At 47.9% G+C, this 24,899-nt stretch overlaps 1 protein-coding gene across 1 annotated transcript; it reads right to left on the reverse strand.

Annotated features, from left to right (window-relative positions):
- Positions 1-984: 984 nt before the first annotated feature.
- On the reverse strand, positions 985-16,226 carry TSEN2 (tRNA splicing endonuclease subunit 2). Its single transcript, XM_054166593.1, has 12 exons — positions 16,180-16,226; positions 15,404-15,601; positions 14,019-14,100; positions 13,125-13,161; positions 9,273-9,804; positions 9,079-9,156; positions 8,164-8,214; positions 7,614-7,752; positions 4,916-4,952; positions 4,172-4,283; positions 2,392-2,481; positions 985-1,663 (listed from the first exon to the last, which is right to left on the reverse strand). The coding sequence occupies exons 2-12, from the start codon at positions 15,575-15,577 to the stop codon at positions 1,604-1,606; spliced, it is 1,392 nt and encodes a 463-aa protein (XP_054022568.1). The 5' UTR covers positions 15,578-15,601; positions 16,180-16,226; the 3' UTR covers positions 985-1,603.
- Between the last annotated feature and the right edge of the window lie 8,673 nt (positions 16,227-24,899).

The following is a 24,899-nucleotide window of genomic DNA, read 5'->3' on the forward strand; positions in this document are numbered from 1 at the left end:
CCTCCTGGCTCTACTCCAAAGACAGCTGAATACCTGCTGGGTGGGTTGGTTGGTTTTCCAGTTCTGGCTTAGCAGTGGCCACCATCACATTCAAGAACCTGCACCCTAGGTGAATAAATCTCACACAAAGAGTCAGAAAACTGCAAGCACCCAGCACAGCAAGGCACAAGTGCTCAGCCCTGCTCTGCTTCTCCCTCCAAAACACATATGCCTGGGCAGAGCAAGAAGAGCTATGAGTGCCCTGTGAAAATAAATGTGCAGGCTGCTGGATTTGCTGGGTAAACCAGGAAAAAAGCAGTGCAGCTGAGACTCTGGTTAAGTCAGAGGGACTGAGCTTCTCTCACTAGCTCAGCAAATCTTCAGTATTTTGTGCTCAGAAGCCCATCTTCAGCAGAAGTAAAAGGCACTGACTTGTGCTCAGGGCATCTTGCTGTCATGGGGCCAATGGCATCCTGGCCTGCATCAGGAAGAGTGTGGCCAACAGGAACAGGGAAGTCATTGTGCCCTGTGCTCAGCACTGGTTAGGCCACACCTTGAGTCCTGTGTGCAGTTCTGGGCCCCTCAGTTTAGGAAAGATGTTGAGCTGCTGGAAGGTGTCCAGAGGGCAACAAAGCTGGGGAGGGGTCTGGAGCACAGCCCTGTGAGGAGAGGCTGAGGGAGCTGGGGTTGCTTAGCCTGGAAAAGACATGGCTCAGGGGAGACCTTCTTGCTCTCCCAACTCCCTGAAGGGAGGTTGTAGCCAGGAGGGGGTTGGTCTCTTCTCCCAAGCAACCAGCACCAGAACAAGAGGACACAGTCTCAAGCTGTGCCAGGGGAGGTTTAGGCTGGATGTTAGGAAGAAGTTTTTCACAGAATGAGTGATTGCCCATTGGAAAGGGCTGCCCAGGGAGGTGGTGGAGTTACCATCCCTGGAGGTGTTCAAGAGGGGATTGGACGTGGCACTTGGTGCCGTGGTTTAGTTGATTAGATGGTATTGGTTGATAGGTTGGACTGGATGATCTTGAAGGTCTTTTCCAACCTGGCTAATTTTATTCTATTCAGGCTGAGAATCCCAAGGGAAGATCAACATGGAGAAAGGTGGCTAACACCTAACTGCTGATCAGTGCTTAGACCCTATCCTTGCACATTTCTATGATTCTGGGGAGAGTTCCTCAATTCTGAGTGGTGCTTGTGACAGTGAGGCACAATTCCAGGGTCTAGGCACCCAACAGCAATGTGTTACACCACTCAGTATTGCAACCAAAAACCCTCTCCCCAAGTCCAAGTCTGTGCAGCTTTAAGGCTAGGAAGTCAGATCTAGCCACCAAGCAGGGATATGAAATCAGCCCTAGCCACCATTCAGACGTGGCTGTATGTTTTAAGGAAATAAACAAGTACTTTGAGGTGGGACTGAGCTTTATTCTTCTCCCTTTCATCCTCATTATTACACTGCTTTTTTTCAACATCCTCTCCAGGAAACAGGTTATACCTGACTTAAAACAGCATGAATACATACCCAACTGAGTGAGCTGAAACTGCTCTGAGGCAGGGGGGCATCATGAAAAAAACCCAACTGGGTCAAAACCAAGAAGTGGTTCTGAATGAGCTTCTCCTGCACCACCAGTTAAAGTTCATCTTGATCACTGCGCTCACGGGAAGAAACCCAACGGCTCACTATCAGCTCCTGAAAGAAAAAGCAGCAAGTGTAGGGCAGGGGGGGAGAAAGGCAGGGCAAGGGGGTGGGGAGAAAGGCAGGGTAGGGGGAGAGGGGCCAGGCTGGGCCAGGCGGGGGAGAGGGGCTGGGCCGGGGGAGAGGGGCCGGGCCGGGCCAGCAGGGCAGGGGGAGAGGGGCCAGGCCAGGCCAGGCCAGCAGGGCAGGGGGAGAGGGGCCAGGCCAGGCCAGGCCAGGCCAGGCCAGCAGGGCAGGGGGAGAGGGGCCAGGCCAGGCCAGGCCAGGCCAGGCCAGCAGGGCAGGGGGAGAGGGGCCAGGCCAGGCCAGGCCAGCAGGGCAGGGGGAGAGGGGCCGGGCTGGGCCAGCAGGGCAGGGGGAGAGGGGCCAGGCCAGGCCAGGCCAGCAGGGCAGGGGGAGAGGGGCAGGAGAAGTACCCCCCATTTTCCTGTGCAAATGCTTATATTCACAGTATCAGCCATGTGAAAATTAGAATATTAGATTAGAATATTTTAAGTCTTTAAAGAGCCCCAAAAACATTTCCTGTGAACTGAGTAGAGAATTAGTTCTGTTCTAGCTCAAAGCTGGAGAGGGGCACAGAGGACTCTTGTGCTTTTGTTGCAGCTTTGGGTACAAAGCCCAAAGCAAGCTGAAGAGAAGCAGCAGCTCAGAGGGGCTCTGGCAGTCAGCTTTTTGGCAGCCCCAAAGCAAAGCTGCATGGGCAAAGGAAAACAATTACTCACTTGAACCTTGATCCTTTTCATGCATTCTGGTGTTGACATCTCCTCATCAGTCATGTCAGATGGTCTAATCAAATAGCACAACATCAGCTCCTGGTGGTACACAGGACATAGAATCATTCAGGCTGGAAGAGAACTTCAAGACGGAGTGCAAGCATTAACCCAGCACCACCAGGTCACCACTAAGCTATGTCCCCCAGCACCACATCTACACAGCTCTGAAACCCCTGCAGGGATGGGGACTCCACCACTACCCTGGGCAGGCTGTTCCAGAGCTTGACAACCCTGTTGGGGAAAAAATTGTTTCTCATGTCTAACTTAAACTTCCCGTGGGGCAACGTGAGGCCATTTCTTCTTACCATGTGGAAGAAAAGACCAACCCCCACCTCCCTTTGGGAAATGAGGTCTCCCCTCAGCCTCCTCTTCTCCAGGTTAAGCAACCTCAGTTCCCTCTGCTGCTCCTTACCAGACCAGCTCTAGCACCTCAATGCCCTTTTTGGTCTGAGGGCCCCAAACCTGAATCCCCTACTCAAGGTGCGGCCTCCACCAGCGCTGAGTACAGGAGGACAATCTCTGCCCTGCTCCTGCTGACCATACTATTGCTGATCCAGGCCAGGATGCTGGTGGCCTTCTTGGACATCTGGGCACTGCTGGCTCATCTTCAGGTCTTTCTATACTGGGCAGCTTTCCAGGCACTGTGCCCCAAGCCTGGAGTGTTCCTGGGGTTGTTGTGACCCAGGTGTAGGACCTGGCACTCAGTCTTGTTCATGGATACCTGGATTTCAGTTGATTTCTTTCTGTAGAGGTTTTAGATTAATTAGACATGCAGACAGCAAGTTTCCTCCATGATGTCTTCTGCAAGCCAATTTGGGGGAGCTGTATGATATGCACATCCCATTTTCTTGACCAGAGCATAACACTGCTAGAAGGTAAACCACACCTGAACACCATGGCTGCAAGTATGGAAGCACCACACGTGAGGCTCTATCACAGAGAAATGTTTTGGCAACTTGGGAGATTCACTGTTCAAAAGAAAATTATGGTTGATGGAGCGGGCACAGAAGTGGCAAGCAGGAAAGAAGCATCCCTCAGGTATTTCTTCTGTTCCTCACACAACTTTTAATGTTCCTACAGAAGGACATGGAGACTCTTGAATGTGTCCAGAGAAGGGCAACGAGGCTGGAGAGAGGCCTCAAGCACAGCCCTGTGAGGAGAGGCTGAGGGAGCTGGGGTTGCTTAGCCTGGAGAAGAGGAGGCTCAAGGGAGACCTCATTGCTCTCTACAGCTACCTGAAGGGAGGTTGTAGCCAGGTGGGGGTTGGTCTCTTCTCCCAGGCAACCAGCACCAGAACAAGAGGACACAGTCTCAAGCTGTGCCAGGGGAAGTTTAGGCTGGAGGTGAGGAGAAAGTTCTTCACAGAGAGAGTTGTTGGCCATTGGAATGTGCTGCTCAGGAAGGTGGTGGAGTCACCATCCCTGGAGGTGTTCAAGGTGGGACTGGACGTGGCACTTGGTGCCATGGTTTAGCAGTCATGAGGTGTTGGGTGACAGGTTGGACTTGATGATCTTTGAGGTCTTTTCCAACCTTATTGATGCTATGATACAGGTGACAGAACCTTACTCAGTTGCTTCCAGAATCCATCTGGACATTGACAAAGAAAACTTGTTTGCCTATGGACAACTCAACAATTTCTTCAGCAGACTGGTTACATAAGAATTCTCTTTTCAGCTCCTGGGTTTTGGAACTAAACTGTGTGTTTATCATTTTAAACCCAGCATCTCACCTTAGAAGCATTAGCAGTTGTTCTGTTCAGCCCAGACAAGGACTTCCAGCAGAGAGGTCTGCGAAGAGCACCTTCAAAGCTATCATCAACCAGTTCAGCAATGACAGAGTAACTGGGAAACAAAGCAGACAGGACAGCTGACAGGAGAACATTATCACTGGGGAATGGCTGTGAAACTTAAGAATTAGAGCCTAAAAACTGACATTAAACACTATGCCAGCAAGCAAGGTGTGAAACTTAGAAGTCTCTTTCTACTAGGAATGGAGGAGAAGAAATAAACTTGTGAATACATTCACCAGCACCTTCCCTCCCCACTCCTCTGCTCCTGTTTGTGGCACTCTCAAAGGTCTTTTCCAACAGAAGCAATTCCATGGTTCTCTTCTGAATACCAATCTGACATTTACAGCCCACACAGTATCTAATGAATTAAAGGCAATCATCACCCAAAGAGAGGGTTTTTTTCTCCCACATTACAGAAATTATCCATACCCCCTCTTTTTAGAAGTCATTATTAGGACATCAAATTGCTTTCCTGGGTGGATTCACCACGGGTGCCAAATAGTCTCATTCTTACTACTGTTAACCTGAATTGAAGTGAAATGGTGGTGTTTAGCACCCCTGCTAAAAGGATTTTTAGAATTCCCAGTAGGAATGCATCTGGCAAAGTAATTTGGGTGCAGAACAGGTGCTTAACCAGTGAAGACAGTAAATTACTACATTAAGGCAGAAAGATGAGCTTCAAACCTTGCATGATAGAAGGGAGGGCCTTTCCGATACAGCACTGAAACCAAAGAGAAACACCTTGGTTAGGCAGAGTTTCCAGCTCAGCTTAATACCAGGGGCCAGAAATATTTTCAAACACTTCATAGAATACATAGAATAAACCAGGTTGGAAGAGACCTTCAAGATCATCGTGGCCAACCCATCAACCAATCCAACACCACCCAAACAACTAACCCATGGCACCAAGCACCCCATCAAGTCTCCTCCTGAACACTTCCAATGATGGTGACTCCACCACCTCAGGCAGCCCATTCCAATGGGCAATCACTCTCTCTGTATAGAGCTTCTTCCTAACATCCAACCTAAACCTCCCCTGGTGCAGCCTGAGACTGTGTCCTCTTGTTCTGGTACTGGCTGCCTGGGAGAAGAGACCAACATCTGCCTGACTACAACCTCCCTTCAGGTAGTTGTAGAGAGCAAGGTCACCCTTGAGTCTCCTCCAGGCTAAGCAACCCCAGCTCCCTCAGCCTCTCCTCACAGGGCTGTGTTCCAAACCCCTCACCAACTTTGTTGCCCTTCTCTGTACTCGTTCCAGCAAGTCAACCTCCTTCCTAAACTGAGAGGCCCAGAACTGGACACAGGACTCAAGGTGTGGCCTAACCAGTGCAGTGTACAGGGGCAGAATGACCTCCCTGCTCCTGTTGGCCACACTGTTCCTGATGCAGGCCAAGATGCCATTGGCAACTCTTGGCTGCCTGGGCACACTGCAGGCTCATGTTCAGCCTACCATCAACCAGCACCCCCAGGTCCCTCTCTACCTGGCTGCTCTCCAGCCACTCTGACCCCAGCCTGTAGCTCTCCATGGGGTTGCTGTGACCAATGATCAGTGGCCAATCAGTTCCACAAGACAGGACTTGCAACACTTCAGAACTCTGCATTTGCCCCATAGAGTAGAGAAAGAGGGAAGAGATTAACAACAAAACAAAACCCAAGCAGGAACAGCAAGGTGACTCAGGGCAGGAAAGAGGCAGGGAACATAAAGATAAAGCAGCACACAGCCACATAACAGTTACCAGCTCCCATGAGATGAAGTTCAGGTTGGAATTTTTCTGCTACAGGCTCATGCTTTCAACACTGGATTTGCAACAGAAGTTGAGCCACTGGAGAAGATCACAACAGGCCATGGAATTTCCACACTTTCCACAGGCTTTAGGAGAGGCACAGGGCACAAGTTCTTATACACTGCCTGCCAGACCCACTAAAAGATTCTGTCTTTATACAAGGGTACACAGGACTCGTTGGAGATGGGCTGATGTCCCTGGGCTAAACTATCACAGGGGCATGAAGTGACAGCATGAAGAGTGATGGCTTCAAAGTGCAGAGGTGATGGCTTCACCATCATGGTGGTGAGGCACTGGAACAGGTTGCCCAGAGAAACTCTGGAAACTCCAAGCCCAAGCCTGGAAGTGTTGTAAGCCAGGTTGGATGAGGCCTTGAGCAATGTGGTCCAGCAGAAGGTATCCCAGCCCATGACAGGGGGTTGGAACTAGATGATCATTAGGTGCCTTTCCAACCCAAATGGCAACCAGCACCAGAACAAGAGGACACAGTCTCAAGCTGTGTCAGGGAAGGTTTAGGCTGGAGGTTAGGAAGAAATTCTTCATAAAGAGAGTGATTGCCCATTGGAATGTGCTGCTCAGGGAGGTGGTGGAGTCACCATCACTGGAGGTGTTTAGGAGGAGACTTGATAGGGTGCTTGCTGCCATGGTTTAGTTGATTAGATGGTGTTGGGTGATAGATTGGACTTGATGATCTGGAAAGTCTCTTCTCAACCTGGTTTATTCTATTCTACTCTTCTATATGATTCTCTGTTTTCCTGTCTTCCCTTTGTCATGGGCTTCTTTAACTAGCAGAGCTTTTCTCACACAGCTGGCTAGCATAGAGCCTGTCAGGAAAAGGATGAGCAGCACTCTGTTCCAGGGACAACCGTGATTTGCCAATTATCCACTAAAAGCAATTGCAGTAATGCCAGCCCTAAGAAGGTACTCCCAAACCCCAAGAAGCTAGAGGAGCTCAGGTACAGCGCAGAACTCCTACTTGCCTTCCACAAGAAAAGGGCTACAGAGATGCTGAGAGGCCTGGAATATCTCTCTTATGGTGAAAGGCTGAGAGAATTGGGGCTGTTTAGTGTGGAAAAGAGAAGACTGAGGGAGGATCTCATCAATGCTGATCTGCTTAAAAGGTGGGTGTCAGAAGCAGGGGACCAGGCTTTCCTCAGTGGTGCCCAGTGACAGGACAAGAGCTAATGGGCACAAAGTTGAGCATAAGAAGTTCCATCTAAACATGAGGAGGAGCTTCTTTAACAGTGATGGAGCACTGGAAAAGGCTGCCCAGAGAGGTTGTGGAGTCTCCATGTCTGGACACATTCTAAATTCACCTGGACATGTTCCTGTGTGATCTTCTGCAGGTGAACCTGCCTTGGCAAGGGGGTTGGACTTGATCTTCAGAGGTCCCTTCCAACCCCTACCACTCTGTGATTTTCCACTCATCCTAAATTTATTGCTAACCCACAGCCTGGTCAAAAATATCTCTGTCAACTGCAAGTAGCTGCTTCAAGTCATGCAGTTAGTTATTGTTCCACCTTTGACACTGGAGTCTTGCACTGCCTTAAAAGAATGTGGCTGCAAATGGTTCCAGGTGTTTTAAGGGAGGCACTCACAGAGATCAGTTCCATACTTCAGCCCAACTTTGGGGACCCAGCCCTTGCTGCGAAAGTAGTGGTAGGCCATGTAGGTTGTTTTGAAGTGGGGCTTCACTTCACTGAAAACCTCCCAGAGCTTCACAATAGTCAGGGGCTCCTAAAAGATCACAAAAGGCATTAGTGTGGCTATATATTAAGCAGACACAAATTGTCCTATCATGTGATACTAGAAAGACCAACCCCCACCTGGCTCCAACCTCCTTTCAGGGAGTTGTAGAGAACAGTGAGCTCTCCCCTCTACTTCTTCTGTAGGCTAAACAACCCCAGTTCCCTCAGCCTCTCCTCCCCAGCCCTATTCTCCAGACCCTTCCCCAGCTTTGTTACCCTTCTCTGGACACATTCCAGCAACTCAGTGTCCTTCTTGGAGTGAAGGGCCCAAAACTACTGCTATAGGAGAGAACCATTTCAGACTAAACCTACATAATGGCACCCCCAGGAATCCAAACTAATCTAAGCAAACCAAACTAATGGTATCCCCCACTAATCCAAAATGAATACAATTCCTTACCTCACCATAATAGATACTTAAGCATCCCAGAGCATACACCAAGAAAAAAGCCTGAAAACATTAAAGAGAATATGTTTAAGAGCTAGACTCTACCTATAGTTCATATTCCACATAAGAAGAAAAATCTCATGCTAATTTTGTATATGGATCCTTGTGTCATCAAGAGAAACAAGGAGCCTGAAAGTTTCCTTTCAGGTTTGTCCTCATGGCCTTTCCATTCCAACAGGGACAGCACTACAAGAACATCTACACATGTGCTGTCAAGTCCTGAAGGCACAGTGTTGAAACTAACACATGAACATTTCCAGGAGCAGGATGTATACCAATGTTATGTTCCTGGTATTTCTACACTCAAGTCCTGTCACTGCTCTCTTTGTCAGTGGGATTATTCTTCTAAAGCACATGGGATTGAACCCTACGTATTTTTTTTAAGCATAATCATTTAGATACTGAAAGTTAAGTCTACAGTATAAAGCTGAAGGTTGGAGTCAATGATCTTGGAGGTCTTTTCTGACCAAAACATTCCTGTGATTCTACGACTAAGACAATTCAAATACTTAGGAGACACAGGAGAAACTTCTGCTACAGAAATAGGTATTAAATGATCTAAGAATGTTAGGGGCTGGAAGGGACCTCAACAGCTCATCCAGTCCAACCCCCCCTGCCAGAGCAGGATCACCTACAGCAGATCACACAGGACCACATCCAGGCAGGTTGTGAACGTCTCCCGAGAGGGAGACTCCACAGCCTCCCCTGGGCAGCCTGTTCCAGTGTTCCCTCCACCTCACAGTGAAAAGTTTTTTCCCCTCCTGATGTTGCAACATAGCTTAATGTTTACTTTTGAGATTAAAAGTGACACAACTTCTTGTTCTGAATGCACCTGAAACGTTTTGGGTTTGTGTGCTGCAAACATACCTCCTCCAAGCTGAGCTGTAAATATTCAGTAATCCTAAATGGATTTTTTCTGCATACTAGTCTTTCCTTCTTGACGAGCTGCAAGACAAATTCACTCCATTACTAAAACACTGAACTGGAAAACAACAATCCTGAATTCTGAAAATGGCACTGATAGAACTTTTCTAAAGGGTGAGGAGGGACTTCATCCTTACATCTTCTCGTGCATGAGCAGAACCATCTTCAGGACTTAAGCTACCTTCTACTTCTTCCTCCACCAACACATACTCTGGAGCACACGCTTCTGACCTGATCATCTCACAAGGTTTTTGCTCAGTGTTCTCCTTGGCTGTGCAGCTGCAGGGCACCAGAGCACCATGCTTCTGGCAAGACACTTCAGCTTTCTCTTTCAAGTCCCCTTGCTCCTGTTTTTCAGAGCCACACAGGGCCACAGGATCAAACTGAGGGTCTCTTTCCAAACAGGCTTTCTTGAAGCCTTCCTGCTGACTGTCAGGACTTAGGGCTGCTCTGTTCCCAGCGTCTGCAGAAGACTGTGTGGGAAGTTCTGTATTTTCTGCATTTAGGCCATTTCTACTCCAGCTGTTCCTGGTTTGTTCAGCTCTATCCTCTTCCAAAAGTGGCAGCTCAACAGGCTTAGTGTAATTATCAAGGATTTTGGTAACTGAGCACTCATCCAATCCTTGCTCTTGTAAAACACTTTTAGCCCACTGGACATGGCACTGGTACCTAGGACACAAGTAAAATAAATGAGATGTTTTAGGGCATTACAGCCTTTAATTAGCATCCTAAACCCAAGCAGATTCTGCATGGCTCATTCAACACACACCCCAGTAACTGCTATGCTAAATACACCATAAGCAAGGACTTGAGTCTTCAGAAAGCTGCAGACATCACCAAACATCAAGACTCTGCCACCTTCTTTTTGGGTTTGGTTTGCCTTTTAAAGTTCTGCAGCAACAAACACCCTTAGGAAAAGCTGCAGAATAGAATAGAATAGACCAGACCAGGTTGGAAGAGACCTTCAAGATCATCGTGTCCAACCCATCAACCAATCCAACACCACCTAATCAACTAAACCATGGCACCAAGCACCCCATCAAGTCTCCTCCTGAACACCTCCAGGGATGGTGACTCCACCACCTCCCTGGGCAGCCCATTCCAATGGCCAATCACTCTCTCAGTGAAGAATTTCTTCCTAACCTCCAGCCTAAACCTCCCCTGGCACAGCTTGAGACTGTGTCCTCTTGTTCTGGTGCTGGTTGCCTGGGAGAAGAGACCAACCCCCACCTGGCTACAACCTCCCTTCAGGGAGTTGGAGAGAGCAAGAAGGTCTCCCCTGAGCCATGTCTTTTCCAGGCTAAGCACCCCCAGCTCCCTCAGCCTCTCCTCACAGGGCTGTGCTCCAGACCCCTCCCCAGCTTTGTTGCCCTTCTCTGGACACCTTCCAGCATCTCAACATCTTTCCTAAACTGAGGGGCCCAGAACTGGACACAGGACTCAAGGTGTGGCCTAATCAGTGCAGTGTACAGGGGCAGAATGACCTCCCTGCTCCTGATACAGGCCAGGATGCCATTGGCCTTCTTGGCTGCCTGGGCACACTGCAGGCTCATGTTCAGCCTACCATCAACAAGCAGGATGCAATGAGGATTCCTGCTATCTAGTTTCAGGAAGCAAGAACTTCACCAGGCTCCTTTCTCCCATGGAAGTCTTAACCCTGAACTCCTTTTTGTGATTAAAATAAGCAACAGCACTGTGCACAGAGATCAGCCTTTCAGTGTTTAAAAGGGCTGATCAGAAAGATGGGGGCAGAGCTTTTAGCAGAGCCTGTTGAGACAGGACCAGTGGGGATGGTCTGAAATTAAAAGAGGGAGATTTAGACTAGAGAGAAGGAAGACATGTTTTACACTGAGAGTCATGAAACACTGTCCCAGGTTGCCCAGAAAGGTGGTAGAACCTCCATCCCTGGAACCACTCCAGGTCAGGTTGTCTGGGGCACTGAGCAACCTGCTCCTGTTGCAGATGTCCCTGCTGACTGCAGGGGATTGGACTATGTGAGCTTCAAAGTCCCTTCCAATCCAAACCATTCTGTGATTCAGTGAGATAGCAACTGAAAGCTGTAAATATTTCATAGAATCATAGAATCAATAAGTTTGGAAAAGACCTCAAAGATCTTCAAGTCCAACCTGTCACCCAAGATCTCATGTTTTGCAATTATGGTAAGAGCCCCTTTAAATATTTCTCCTACATTAATGTCCAGCTGAAGACATTAACCTTCACTCTGTGGAAGTTGCAAGAGGCTGAGTGCAGCTATCCTTATCCAGGCAACTCTAGTACAATATTGTTCATTTCCCCAAACAAAATCCTGACACAGCAATTACAAACCAGGTAATGAAGATCTGCACAGACAGTTAAATGCAAACTGCACATGTCAACACAAAATTTAAGTCCCTCTGAATCACAGAATTGTCAGGATTGGAAGGGACCTTAAGAATCATCTAGTTCCAACCTCCCTGCTATAAGCGGGGACACCTCATGCTAGATCAGGTTGCTCAGAGCCACATCCAGCCTGGCCTTAAAAACCTCCAGGGAATAAGTTTCTACCACCTCCCTGGGCAACCTGTTCCAGTGTCTACTGTCAGTGAGACTCTGAACTCTCATCACATAGATCAGAGCTGTACTTTTTTGTCACAGAAGCCGATTCCTCTTTTCCCATGATTTAATTAGTGCAATCTGCACTTAAGAGATCTCTACTGTGATCATGAAGGACCTTCTGCACCCCTGTAATGACACCTGAACTGATGCTCAGCTGTGTTTGCTAACACATGAAGCAGTCAGCAGTGTAATATGGGTAAGAAGTGTTTCTGCAAGCAGGAGTAACTGGCAGCAGCAATATTGCTACTCTCTGCCTTACCTAAAGTTGAGGACTGAAGGACCTTTTAAATTGAAGTAAATTAATTTAATCACAGCATGAAAACAGAGTAACTCTTACAGTTAGTTCACATACTGCTGAAGCAGGCCAAAATAAATATGTGGTCCTCCATTCTTACTGTCTTAAATGTACAGAGCACCAATGCTAGTAGGGACTTACACATATGCACTGCTGATAGTACATATGTATTGCTGATTTGAAATGAAGGCTGTACACTTGTAAGCACCTTGGTCACCATTGTTATCAGCCCAGAAAAAAGAATTCCCTTTGCCACGAGTTTCTGTGAAGGTGAATGTCCTAAGGGATAGTCAGAGCAGGGTTTGGTAGATCTTCTGACATTTGTTTTCTTAATCCTCCAAGTGTTTCTGAGGTTTTATGGAAGAGGTACTGAATTCATTCCCAACTGTTGCAGCCCTCTGTCTGGCTACACTGAGAAGAAGGTACATGAAAGAGGTCACGCTGGGGCACCTAAAGACAACACTGAGTACATTTACACTGATGTTTCATCAAGCCTCAGGATTCCCACTGCCCATCTTCTCTTCTGTTACCTCCAGGAAAAGGATAGGAATTACTTCCAAGCAAGGAAGATCAGCTATGTCAGAGCTCCTACTGATGCTCAGATATCATCCACGCTAGCACCCTTGCAGATAAGTCATCTCCTACTCAAGAAGGGGAGACAAAGTAGTGATATATCTAATTGGGAGCAGCTGAAGTAAAATCAAAATCAAGTAAAACATGTCTGTGTTATGAAAGTTCAAGAGACTGTGTTAATTCATAAGGAATTGGGAAAGTTATTTGAAATAGAACTTTCTGGAGCAGGCTCTTTCTCCTCCTCAGCTAAGAACAAGTTTACAGTGGTTGATGTTATGATGAATTAATTACCCACATTACTACTATGCCTGTACTCAATCCTGGCTTCCAGTCACCAATACATATATGCAACCTTACAGGAAAAAACATGCTTTACTTCTGTTTGTACTGATGAGATTTATAAATGAAGTAGAAAGAAAAGAAACAAGTCAGCACTCTCTGTACAGCCAAGCACCTGAAAACCAGCAAGGCAAAACACAAAAGAATCTATTTTCTACAAGAACAAGAACAATGTAGACTAACTTACTTTTTGGATGTGATTATAGGCATGTTCAGGTTAGCACCTGTGTGAAGAAAACCACAGTTTCATCAATACAAAAATGTTTCCATGTGATTTTGAGCACTCAGATAGAATAGAATTAACCAGGTTGGAAAAGACCTTTTTGATCATTGAGTCCAACCTATCACCCAACACCATCTAAGCAACTAAACCATGGCTCCAAGCACCCCATCCAGTCTCCTCCTAAACACTTCCAGTGATGGGGACTCCACCACCTCCCAGGGCAGCACATTCCAATGGGCAATCACTCTCTCAGTGAAGAATTTCTTCCTAACATCCAGCCTAAACCTCCCCCAGCACAGCTTGAAACTGTGTCTTCTTGGTCTGGTGCTGGTTGCCTGGGAGAAGAGACCAACCCCCACCTGGCTGCAACCTCCCTTCAGGTAGCTGTAGAGAGCAATAAGATCTCCCCTGAGCCATGTCTTTTCCAGGCTAAGCAACCCCAGCTCCCTCAGCCTCTCCTCACAGGGCTGTGCTCCAGACACCTCCCCAGGTTTGTTGTCCTTCTCTGGACACCTTCCAGCATCTCAACATCTTTCCTAAACTGAGGGGCCCAGAACTGGACACAGGACTCAAGGTGTGGCCTAACCAGTGCTGAGCACAGGGCACAATGACTTCCCTGTTCCTGCTGGCCACGCTATTCCTGATGCAGGCCAGGATGCCATTGGCCTTCTTGGCCACCTGGGCACACTGCTGGCTCATGTTCAGCCTACTGTCAACCAGTACCCCCAGTTCCCTTTCTGCTTATATATGTGCTTATAAAGGTCTCTTCCAACCACAACAGTTCTGTGGTGCTATGCTCTTCAATAAGCGAGAAGTACTATCAGAATAGTGATGGAAGTACAAAGAGACACAATTTACCTTGCCACTTAGCAACTAGTGCAGGATCTGAAATGCTGTAGACTGGTCGGCTTCTGGAAAGGATTCCTTTCCCAAAATAGCCCTTAGAAGAAAAGGAAAAAAATCATTATTATCTCAGCAGACAATACTGAGCCTCTTTCCAGGTATAAAATGCCAACCACCAAGATCAGCTGAAAACGGTAACTGAAATTCTCCAGGATTTCAGCTTTCCCTAAAGTTTGTGGCTAAGCTTCTGGTAACCAGTGCAAGAGCAAACACCTGCACTCAAAGATTTAACCAGTGGAGGGTGGTGGGTCTTTTTCCTCACTTCTAAACATTTGTCAGTCAGCACCTCCAAGGAGACTTTTGGGAGCAGCCACAGAGAGCACCTGTGTACAAACGCTGAGACAAGCATCATGGGAAGCAAAGAGATGGCAACACTACTGCTTGAGAATGGTGGTGAAACAGTACACAGTCATAGAAAAGACTTGAAGTAGCTTATTTCACTCAGAACAAAATCACTCTGAAGTAACAGAATGATGTGTTTATAAAACAGAAACAAATACCCCAAACAGCTTTTAAAAGAAGAAAATGCTTTAGCAAGGTTGAAGCTTGAAATATTGTAAGGAGAAATAAACATAACAAACATGAAGCCTTTGCAGCTGTGTTTCAGCTCACATCATCACTTAGTTCCAAAAATGTGTTTTCTGGGAGAAGAATTAAATACTTTTCACACTGGATACAAAATGCTGAGTTCAGGAGATGAAGGAGAATAGAACAGAACAGAACAGAACAGAACAGAATAGAATAGAATAGAATAGAATAGAATAGAATAGGACCAGACCAGGTTGGAAGAGACCTTCAAGATCATCGCATCCAACCCATCACCCGACACCATCTAATCAACTAAACCATGGCACCAAGGGCCTCATCCAGGCTCTTCTTAAACACCTCCACCACCTCCCCAGGCAGCACATTCCAATGGCCAATCACTCTATGAAGAACTCCATCCTAACATCCAGCCTAAACCTCCCCTGGTGCAGCTTGAGACTGTGTCCTCTTGTTCTGGTGCTGGTTGACTGGGAGAAGAGACCAACCCCCACCTGTCTACAACCTCCCTTCAGGTAGTTGTAGACAGCAATAAGGTCTGCCCTGAGCCTCCTCTTCTCTAGGCTAAGCAACCCCAGCTCCCTCAGCCTCTCCTCATAGGGCTTGTGTTCCAAAGCCCTCACCAACTTTGTTGCCCTGCTCTGGACATGTTCCAGAAAGTCAACATCTTTCCTACACTGAGGGGATTAGTGAAGGCTGAAGGGGAAGGAAAACATTAAAGCAGGCAGATTTTAGAAAGCACTGCACTCTGTCTGTGTCAAAAACAATAAAGGCACTGTGCAAACAGGGTACAGCACCTTGCTGTAAAGCAAGTCAATGTCCTCAGGGTTCCTCACAATAACATTGTTGTTCAGGATTTCAGCCCGGCATATCCTGAAATCCTTCCCACCTACAGCCACAGGAAAGGGAGAGTCATATGACTCAAAAATTCTTCTTTTCCTTCTTGGAGGATGAAAAACTGCTTCTGCCATTTCCTAGTATGAATATTTTTCCTCCTAAAAAAGTGGAAACAAAACAATAGTCCAGAGTTACAGTTCATCCATTTCTTCATGTATCAGCAACGTTCCCTTCCCAATAGCAAATCCCACAGGACACTGCAAATTTTATTCTGTAACTATTATGCCAAACATAAGCAACAGTTTGCTTTGCAGGGTTTGCAGGGTTTGCTTTGCTCCATTGCCACAGTGGGCGACCCGCCGAGAAGGCCACAAGCGCTGCTGCTGCCAGCACAGCAACCACCTTTACACGGGTGGACCGAAACCCGCCCGCCGGCACCCCTCGCGCGGCGGTAAGACGGCGAATGACACCTGGGGCCGGTCCAGGTTCAGGCAGCCACCCACCCACCCAGCCCCGCCCCCACCCCGCCGGGGCCGGGGCCGGGGCCGGGGCCGGGGCCAGGCAGCCAGACACCCAGCCCCACCCCTCCTCGGCATGGGCAGCCCCACCTGGGGCGAGGTGCTGGGCAGCCGGGTGGGGAAAGGGACAGCTCAGGCCTGCCCCGCAGCTGCCGGGCGGCCCCAGGCCAGGCCCTAGGCCAGGCCCTGTCACCATAACAACCGCGCACGCCACGCACCCGTCACCGCTGCGCGAGGAGGCCGCGCGCCGCCTGGGTACCGACACGTGACAACACCACCACCACGTGATCCGGCCCGGCGAGCGGTCGCGCATGCGCACGGGCGCGGGTCTGGGGGGCGGTCCGCTGGGGGGCGGTCCGCTGGGGGGCGGTCCGCTGGGGGGCGGACCGCTGGGGGGCGGTCCGCTGGGGGGCGGACCGCTGGGGGGCGGACCGCTGGGGGGCGGACCGCTGGGGGGCGGTCCGCTGGGGGGCGGTCCGCTGGGGGGCGGTCCGCTGGGGGGCGGTCCGCTGGGGGGCGGTCCGCAGCCGCTGGTTAGCCTTCGGTGCTGCGGTTGAGAGTAGCGGGCAGCGAGCTTAGTTCTGGTGGGGTTCTCCCAGCCCCAGGCGCTGAGTAGTAGCAGCCGCGCTGTGTGCGGGGAAGAGGTGGGCCCGGATTGAGGAGCGGCTGGGGGAAGTGGGGTTGTTCAGCCTGGAAAAGAGGGGACCCGGGGGAGACCTTCTCGCTTTGCAGCTCTCTGAAAGGAGGTTGGAGGCAGGTGGGGGTTAGTCTCTTCACCCAAGGAACAAGCTGTAGGACACAAGGAAATGGCCTTAGACTTGTTATAAATGACCGAGCCAATTAAAGTCAATGGAATATAGTTTTAATTTGAAAAGAGCAATTTTAAAGCAATAAGAGACATGCAAAACAGCGCTGGGTGCAGCAATACACAACAATGATTTTCTAACTACCCTTTAAATAGTCTACCCTTAATACATATGCATATAAAGATGGGTTTCTTTAAATCAGTTTGTCCTTCTGGTGGTCTTTCAATGATGTAATCCTCTAATCAGCACAGCCGGTGGGTTGTGTGCTAAGTCCTCGTGATTGTGTCTCTTTAGTTCTGTTGTTACAGTCAACGTCCTTACCAGAGATGTGTTTTCACATAGGTTCCGTTGATTCTCACAATCGTCCTTTGTGTTCACGTCTTCTGTAGCAACTTCTCTTCCTTTCTCATCCTTGAACAACTTACTATTTCATAATACCTCAACTGTTAGCTGTTAATTCCTAACATTTCACTAGGGCATTAGTATACATACATTAAAGCAGATACAATTAATAAGTAACAGGTTATAATAAAACCTAAAATCTTACTCTATACTAAAACAAGTCAAATTAATCATAAACAACTGATTCTAATAAGGCCTAAAAAGAATCTCATTCTAGTTACATATGTAAGTTCCCAGTGTCTGATCCCTTTTCTCATCATTCATGCTCCTGCTTTTGCTTTAATCAAAATCATCTAATTGACATGAATTATCATTCCATTTATCACAAATTGCACCAGGGGAGATTTAGATTGGACATGAGGGACAATTTCTTCCAGAGAGGGTTGTCCAGCCCTGGGACAAGCTGCCCAGAACAATGGTGGAGTGTCCACCCCTGGAGGGACTGAAAAACTGTGTAGCTGTGGTGTGCTGAGCAACATAGTTCAGTGGTGACCTGGCAGTGCTGGGTTAACGTTGGGCTTCATTTTAAAGATCTCCAACCAAAACAGTTCTATGATTCTAAGGCCCCAGGCTCTCAGCTGCAGGGTAAGCCTCAGGTGGGAGCTGTGGAGATGGCTTCCTTGTGAGGAGGGGGAAGGCTGGCCTCAGGGGTATGCTACACCATCCTCTGCTTGAGCGTTTGCTTGGTGCTGCAGCGATGTCCGCAGATAGCAAACCAGCTGGCAATGCACAAGTGAAGGAAAAGTGACATTTTGTGTGGAACACCCATCCTGAAATGAGTGATGAGCTTCATCGTGAGGGACGTAAATGACATTTTGTGTGGAACACCCATCCTGAAATGAACGATGGGCTTCATCATGAGGGACATCTGAGATGGGTGAAAATTCATAGATGTGGGAGGTGAGGCAGAGAGAGAATTTTCAGCTCAGAAGAATTGTTTTTGGCTCTGTAACAAACTTTTGACACGGCCATGACTCATGTAACTGCCTGGGATTGCACAGTGCTCCTTACACAGGTTGTTAGCAGGGGTGATTGTCAGTGTGCAGCTTGTCACCAGAGCTGGATACAATGACATTTAAAAAGTCAAAAGCACCCAAATTAAATGCAAAGCATCTTCACCACTTAGTGAGGAGCAAATGTCCTATTCTCTGATCTGATACATGTTGAACTCGTTACCATTTCAAGCTTTGCTTATCAAATTCAGAACCATGCATGCAACTACGGTGTAACTACTTATTCTGAGGTCAAATTATGAAGTGCTGCTGTCAAAGACAGAAGATCAAGATGTTTTGGCTCCATGGAGACAGACTCTCAATAAAGAAGTCTGATTTTCAGCAGAGAGGTCAGTGAAGTCACTGAAGAAAAGCTGCATCCTTCTTATGGTGTATTTCACTCCCATTTTACAGACTCCTGAGACATGGGGAGGACAGTAATGGTTCTAAGGCCACACAAGAAATGTAGCACAAAGCTAAGGATACTGAGCTGGAGTTCCTAGGATTATTTCCTAGACATCCACTTTACATAGAAGCTAATGGTTGTTAATTGATTTTGAATGGTGAGTGACGCACAGAAGTGTTGCAGCTAAACCATGGAGGTCTCAGTTGAATTCCGGCCACTAAAGGACACAGCAATTCTCTGGTAACTTCAGGTTCGTGCTTAGAGCTTAGAATCAGTGCCAAAGATGTCACTCTAGTTCCAAATTCCTTCTGTCAAATCAAGTCTCATTTAACTGGAAGTGCAGTTTATCTGAGATATCTGTGTTTGCTGATTGTGCAGATGGAGAGTCACAGAATCCCAGCCTGGTGGAGGTTGGAAGGGACCTCTGGAGAGTATCCAGTCCAACCCTCTTGCTAAAGCAGGGCACCCACAGCAGCTTGCCCAGGATCGCAATGTCCAGGCAAGTCTGGAATCTCTCCAGTGAAGGAAACTCCACAACCTTTGTGGGCAGCCTGCTCCAGGCCTCCAGCACCCTCACACCAAAGAAGCTTTTCCTTAAGTTCGAGGGAAACCTGGGTTCCAGTTTGTGCCCATTGCCCCTTGTCCTCTCACTGGGCACCACTGAGAAGAGTCTGGCCCCAGGCTCTTGCCACCCTTGCTGAGCATTGATCAGATCCCTTCTCAGGCTGCTCTTCTCCAGGCTCAAGAGCCCCAGTGCTCTCAGCCTTTCCTCCTCACAGAGATGCTCCAGACCCCTCAGCATCTTTGTAGCCTCTGCTGGTCTCAGTCCAGTAGTTCCTCATCCTTGAGCAGAGGAGCTCAGAATTGGACCCAACACTCCACATGTGGCCTCACTAGGGCAGGAGAACCTCCCTTGACCTGCTAGCTGCACTCTTCTTAATGCACACCAGTAGACCATTTGCCTTCTGGGCCTCGAGGGCACATTCTTGGTTCATGGGGTACTTTTCCACCAGCACTCCCAGGCCCTTGTCTGCAGAGCTGCTTTCCAGCAGGTCAACCCCTCACCTGTGCTGGTGCAGGGGGTGCCATGGTTTAGTCATGAGGTCTGTGGTGACAGGTTGGACTTGATGGTCTTTGAGGTCTCTTCCAACCTTGATGATTGATTCTGTGACTTTGTGTGATTCTGTGTTATTGCTGCCCCACTGCAGTACTTGCCCTGGTTGAACTTTCTGAGGTTCTCCTCTGCTCAGCCTGCCCAGGCCACATTACTGTGAGATGTGTATCATAACAAGAAGTAGACAAAACACACCAAAGCTGTAGGTCAGTTGCTTCCCTTCACCACAGTGCTATCTGGGCACAGCCTTGAGAGGGAAGCCGCAGCATACGCCACTGAGTCAATTAACTCCATCACACGTACTTCTTCATCTAAATATCTGCTCCCATTTCTGATTATGGGTCCAATCTGTGCTTCAAGCAGAAATTTTGCTGTCTGAAGGGCAAGCTGCCTTTAGAATGAGTCATGCTTGGGCTTTCCCCCCCCTCTTTTTTTGAATATTAATAATTGTACAGACACTTGCACAAATATCTGGATCTCCCTATTTTGTGGTGAGGCAGCAAATGACAGGGTGGCAGCTAAATGACTAGGCTGTAGTTTTGCAAAGCAAAGCCTGCAGATTAGAGTGAATCACAAAGCAGGCATGAGTCAGAATTGCTGCATCTCTGTCAAGAGTCAAGAAGAGAGTGACAAGAGTGACCTATGGGGAAGGACTGAAATAACTCAATGTAGAAAAAAAGGTCAAATGGGCAAACCAGGCCATTACAGAGAGGGAGAAAGAGAGTTTGGTGTGACCACTGGAAAAGAATAGGAACAAGGAGAGGGAATTTTCACTAGGGCTTGTAGTGACGGGATGAGGGGGAATGGATTGAAGCTGGAAGAGGGGAGATTTAGACTGGAGATTAGGAAGAAATTGTTTTCAGTAAGGGTGGGGAGACACTGGAACAGGTTGCCCAGGGAGGATGTGTCTGCCCCTTCCCTGGAGGTGTTCAAGGTCAGGTTGGATGAAGCAACCTGGCCTGTGGGAGGTGTCCCTGCCCATGGCAGGGGGTTTGGAACTAGGTGATCTCTAAGGTCCCTTCCAACCCAAAGCATTTTAGGGTTCTATGATTCTATGATTACTGCAAAATGCTACTGTACCTGTGAGGGGCGGACAGCACTGTCATTACCTGGGAGGATTGTAGTCTGTCCGTCACCAGGAATTTTAGGAGCAGGTTAAACAAACATCTTTCAGGAGAAATACAAGTGAAGTTAATCCTGCTTCGAGACAAGAGATTGCACTAAAAGCCCTAACAAAGCCTCTCAGGGGCGTTTTCAGGGTTTATCCTTCCATGAGCTTTTCTGATCCCTCTGCAGTGCGGCAGAAAATGCAATGCTCCGTGCTGCCCTACGGAGGCTGAAGCCTGCAGCTCACCTTCAATCTGCCTTCAGCTTTCCCTTTCTGTTTTGCAGGCTTTCAGCTCGAGAATCTCCTGATGAGAGCAGACTGTTTCATGTTGTCTCTGGCCTGTTCACTGCTTCTAAGCAGAGTTTTCAATTGCTCACTAGTTCTCGATAGCTGAATTAGTCTGTTGCTCTGTATTGAATTAAAGGTCCAAACAGATCTCAGCTTTCTGAAGGACTGACAGGAACCAGTTTTCCAAATTGTGATGAGAACAATTTGGTTGTAGCCCTTCAGTTCCAGAAATGCTTTGCTTAAAACTTTGGCACAGTTGCCTTAGCTGCATGATTTTCAGTTGTCTGTGGCTGTCAATGTCATCGAATCGTAGACTGGCTTGAATCATAGAATCAATAAGGTTGTAAAAGCCCTCAGAGATCATCAAGTCCAACAAGGGACCCTAAAGATCATCCAGTTCCAACTCCTCTGCCATGGTCAGGAGCACCTCCTGCTAGACCAGGCTGCTGAGAGCGTCATCCAGGCATTCAACACTTCCAGGGGTGAGGCATCAACAAATTCCATGGGCAACCTGTGCCAGTGTCTCAACACCCTCATAATAAAAACCTTCTTCCTAATGTCTGATCTAAATCTGCCCTGCTCTGGCTTCAAACCATTGCCCCTCACCCGATCACCACAGGCCCTTATAAACAGTTCCTCTCCAGCTTTCTTGTAGTCCCTTTCAGGTACTGGAAGGCAGCTCTGAGGTCTCCTTGGAGCCTTCTCTTCTCCAGGCTGCGTGGCCCCAACTCTCTCAGCCTGTCCTCATAGGAAAGGTGCTCCAGCCCTCTAATCAACTTCATGGCTCTCCACTGGGCCCTCTCCAACAGATTCCTGTCCTGTTGTTTACATTGCCATCACCAGAACTTCCTAGAGCCTGGTCCTATTTGGGTGCAACACAATAGTAGTGCCTGTATACTAGGAATAGATCTTTCTCTGGGGAAACGTCAAGCTTCTATGGGGAATGGAGCAAAAATAGAAAGGGGTAGATTCAGATTGGATGTTAGGAGGAAGTTACTCACCATGAGGGTGATGAGAGATTGGCACAGGTTGCCCAGGGAGGTGGTGGAAGCCTCCTGCCTGGAGGTTTTTGCAGCCAGGCTGGATGTGGCTGTGAGCAACCTGCTGTAGTGTGAGGTGTCCTTGCCCATGGCAGGGGGGTTGGAACTGGATCATCCTTGAGGTCCTTTCCAACCCTAACAATCCTATGATTCTGCCCTGTGCTGTTACAGGACTTCTCAGTGGTGACAGAGGAGCAGTTAAAACAATCACAATGGACTGACATGCCCTCAGCACCAGGCTTATTAAACTCCTTCTGTAATAACCTTTATGAGTATTTGCAGGCATATACTTGGAGCCTTTCTATGGTTTTGGTGTGTTCTTCCACAGTAACAACCTTCTTACAGACTTCATCTGGAATCATTTAGATGAGACATTTCATTTATACCATAAGAGCTCATTTTTTACATGAAAAAAGAAAATAATATAATTTAACAGCTCATTTAACTAATTATCATGCTATGAAGATTCTAATGCCTGTAAAATGGCATTCTGGCCTGCATCAAGAACAGTGTGGCCAGCAGGAGCAGGGAAGTCATTGTAGCCCTGTACTCTGCACTGGTTAGGCCACATCTTGAGTCCTGTGTCCAGTTCTGGGCCCCTCAGTTTAAGAAGGACATTGAGACACTTGAACGTGTGCAGAGAAGGGCAACAAGGCTGGGGAGAGGCCTGGAGCACAGCCCTGTGAGGAGAGGCTGAGGGAGCTGGGGTTGCTTAGCCTGGAGAAGAGGAGGCTCAGGGGTGACCTTATTGCTGTCCACAACTACCTGAAGAGTGGTTGTAGCCAGGAGGGAGTTGGTCTCTTCTCCCAGTCAACCAGCATCAGAGCAAGAGGACACAGTCTCAAGCTGTGCCAGGTGGTGAGGAGAAAGTTCTTCACTGAGAGAGTAATTGGCCGTTGGAATGTGCTGCCCAGGGAGGTGGTGGAGTCCCCATCCCTGGAGGTGTTCAAGAGGGGACTGGATGTGGCACTTGGTGCCATGGTTTAGTTAGTCATGAGGTGTTGGGTGACAGGTTGGACTTGATGATATTTGAGGTCTCTTCCAACCTTAGTGATTCTGTGAAAATTAAGTTGCCATCTGCAGGAAAGTGCTAGAAAGTTCTGTTAGCCAGGGTGGTTGCTTTCTGGTTGTTTGGAGACTTTTACAGGGAGTCAGGAAGTTAATTCCCAGTCCTATGCCAGCCAAAACAAACGGGACAGGTACTCTTTAAATACATTTTTTTTTTCATTCTTGGGGTTATTGAAAGAATAAGAAATGTCAGCCTGCAAAGCTTTTGTAGCACTCTGAAGAAAGTCACTCATAAAACCATAAAAGAATGACCTATTCTGTCTACAACTACCTGAAAGGAGGTCACAGAGAGGTTGGTGCTGGTCTCTTCTCACAGGTAATTAGTGGTAGAACAGGAGGGAATGGCCTCAAGCTGCCAGTGGGTAGGTTTAGACTGAACAGTAGGAGAAAGAATGGTCAGGGATTGGAATGTGCTGCCCAGGGAGGTGGTGGAGTCCCCAAGCCTAGCTGTGTTTCAAGGTGGTTTGGATGTGGTGCTTGGGGCTATGGTTTAGGGGTGAACCTTGTAGAGTAGGGTTAATAGTTGGACTTGGTGATCCTGAGGGTCTTTTCCAACCTGGATGTTTCTGTGATTCTGTGTCTTTAGCTAATTTGGGGTAAATTTAGCACAAAATCCCATTAAATTTGATTCATCACAAGGTTAATTTCTGACTCTTGTTGCCACAGTATGTTCCTGTACAGTTTTCTTACCCCATCCTAGCTGGAGACAGCCAAGGACTTTTTATTACACTTTCTTTTCAGCCAAGCTTGTTTCTTTCTCACAAGGTGATTTGAACAGTAGCTGGAGGATGGGCTGTAGTTATTTACATTATCCTGCTCCAGTTTCCTTGGCCTGACAGAAATTCCCATGGAAATTCTGGTTGCATTAACTTTGACAGAGATACAGGGCTGTTTTTGGAAACTTTAACCCACCCCCCCACCCCCCAACTAGGGAATAGTTTTCCTCTTTATTAATATGCTGTATCTTCATTTTGTTTATTACAGAAATAAATCAAGGTTAGTTTCTGCTGAGCCTCAGATGATTTTCACAAGAGACAAAAAAAGACAAGGCAGACGAATATTGGCCAAGCATCAAGCCAGTGAAAAAAAAAGAATCCCAAACCAGCAGAAATCCCAAGGTGGATGAACTGAATAGCATGAGAAAAGAGGATGTTAAAGTTGAGCTTGTTGTTAGCATACCTATTCCAGACATGGAACACGAGGTTGTGTTCTTGGAGGTTAAACACTCTTTGATGAGGAATTGTTGCAGAACCATTTGATCCAGCTGACATCCCATCAGATCAGTCTCTCTCTGCAGACAATCACAGAATCCTATCAGTTGGAAAAGACCTTTGCAATCAATCAAACCCAACCACTCTCTAACTCTACTAGTCTGGGGCTAAACCATGTCCCCCAGCACCACATCTCTGCATCTTTGAGACACCTCCAGGGATGGGGATTCAGCCACCTCCCTGGGCAGCCTGTGTTTGAGGACTCTTTCAGGGAAGAAGTTTCTTCTAATACACAGCCTAAACTTGCCCTCATGCAGCTTGAGGACATTTATTCTCATCCCATCACTTGTTACTAGGAAGAGGAGACCAACCTCTACTGTTCTCCAGCCTCCTCTCTGGGCAGCTGAGATTGAGGTCTTTCCCTCAGCCTCCTTTGTTTCAGGCTAAACAACTCCAGTTCCCTCAGCTGCTCCTCACCAGCCCTGTTCTCCAGACCCTTCCTC

The sequence above is a fragment of the Dryobates pubescens genome, chromosome 1 (genome assembly GCF_014839835.1).
Source record: "Dryobates pubescens isolate bDryPub1 chromosome 1, bDryPub1.pri, whole genome shotgun sequence".
NCBI classification, from domain to species: domain Eukaryota; kingdom Metazoa; phylum Chordata; class Aves; order Piciformes; family Picidae; genus Dryobates; species Dryobates pubescens.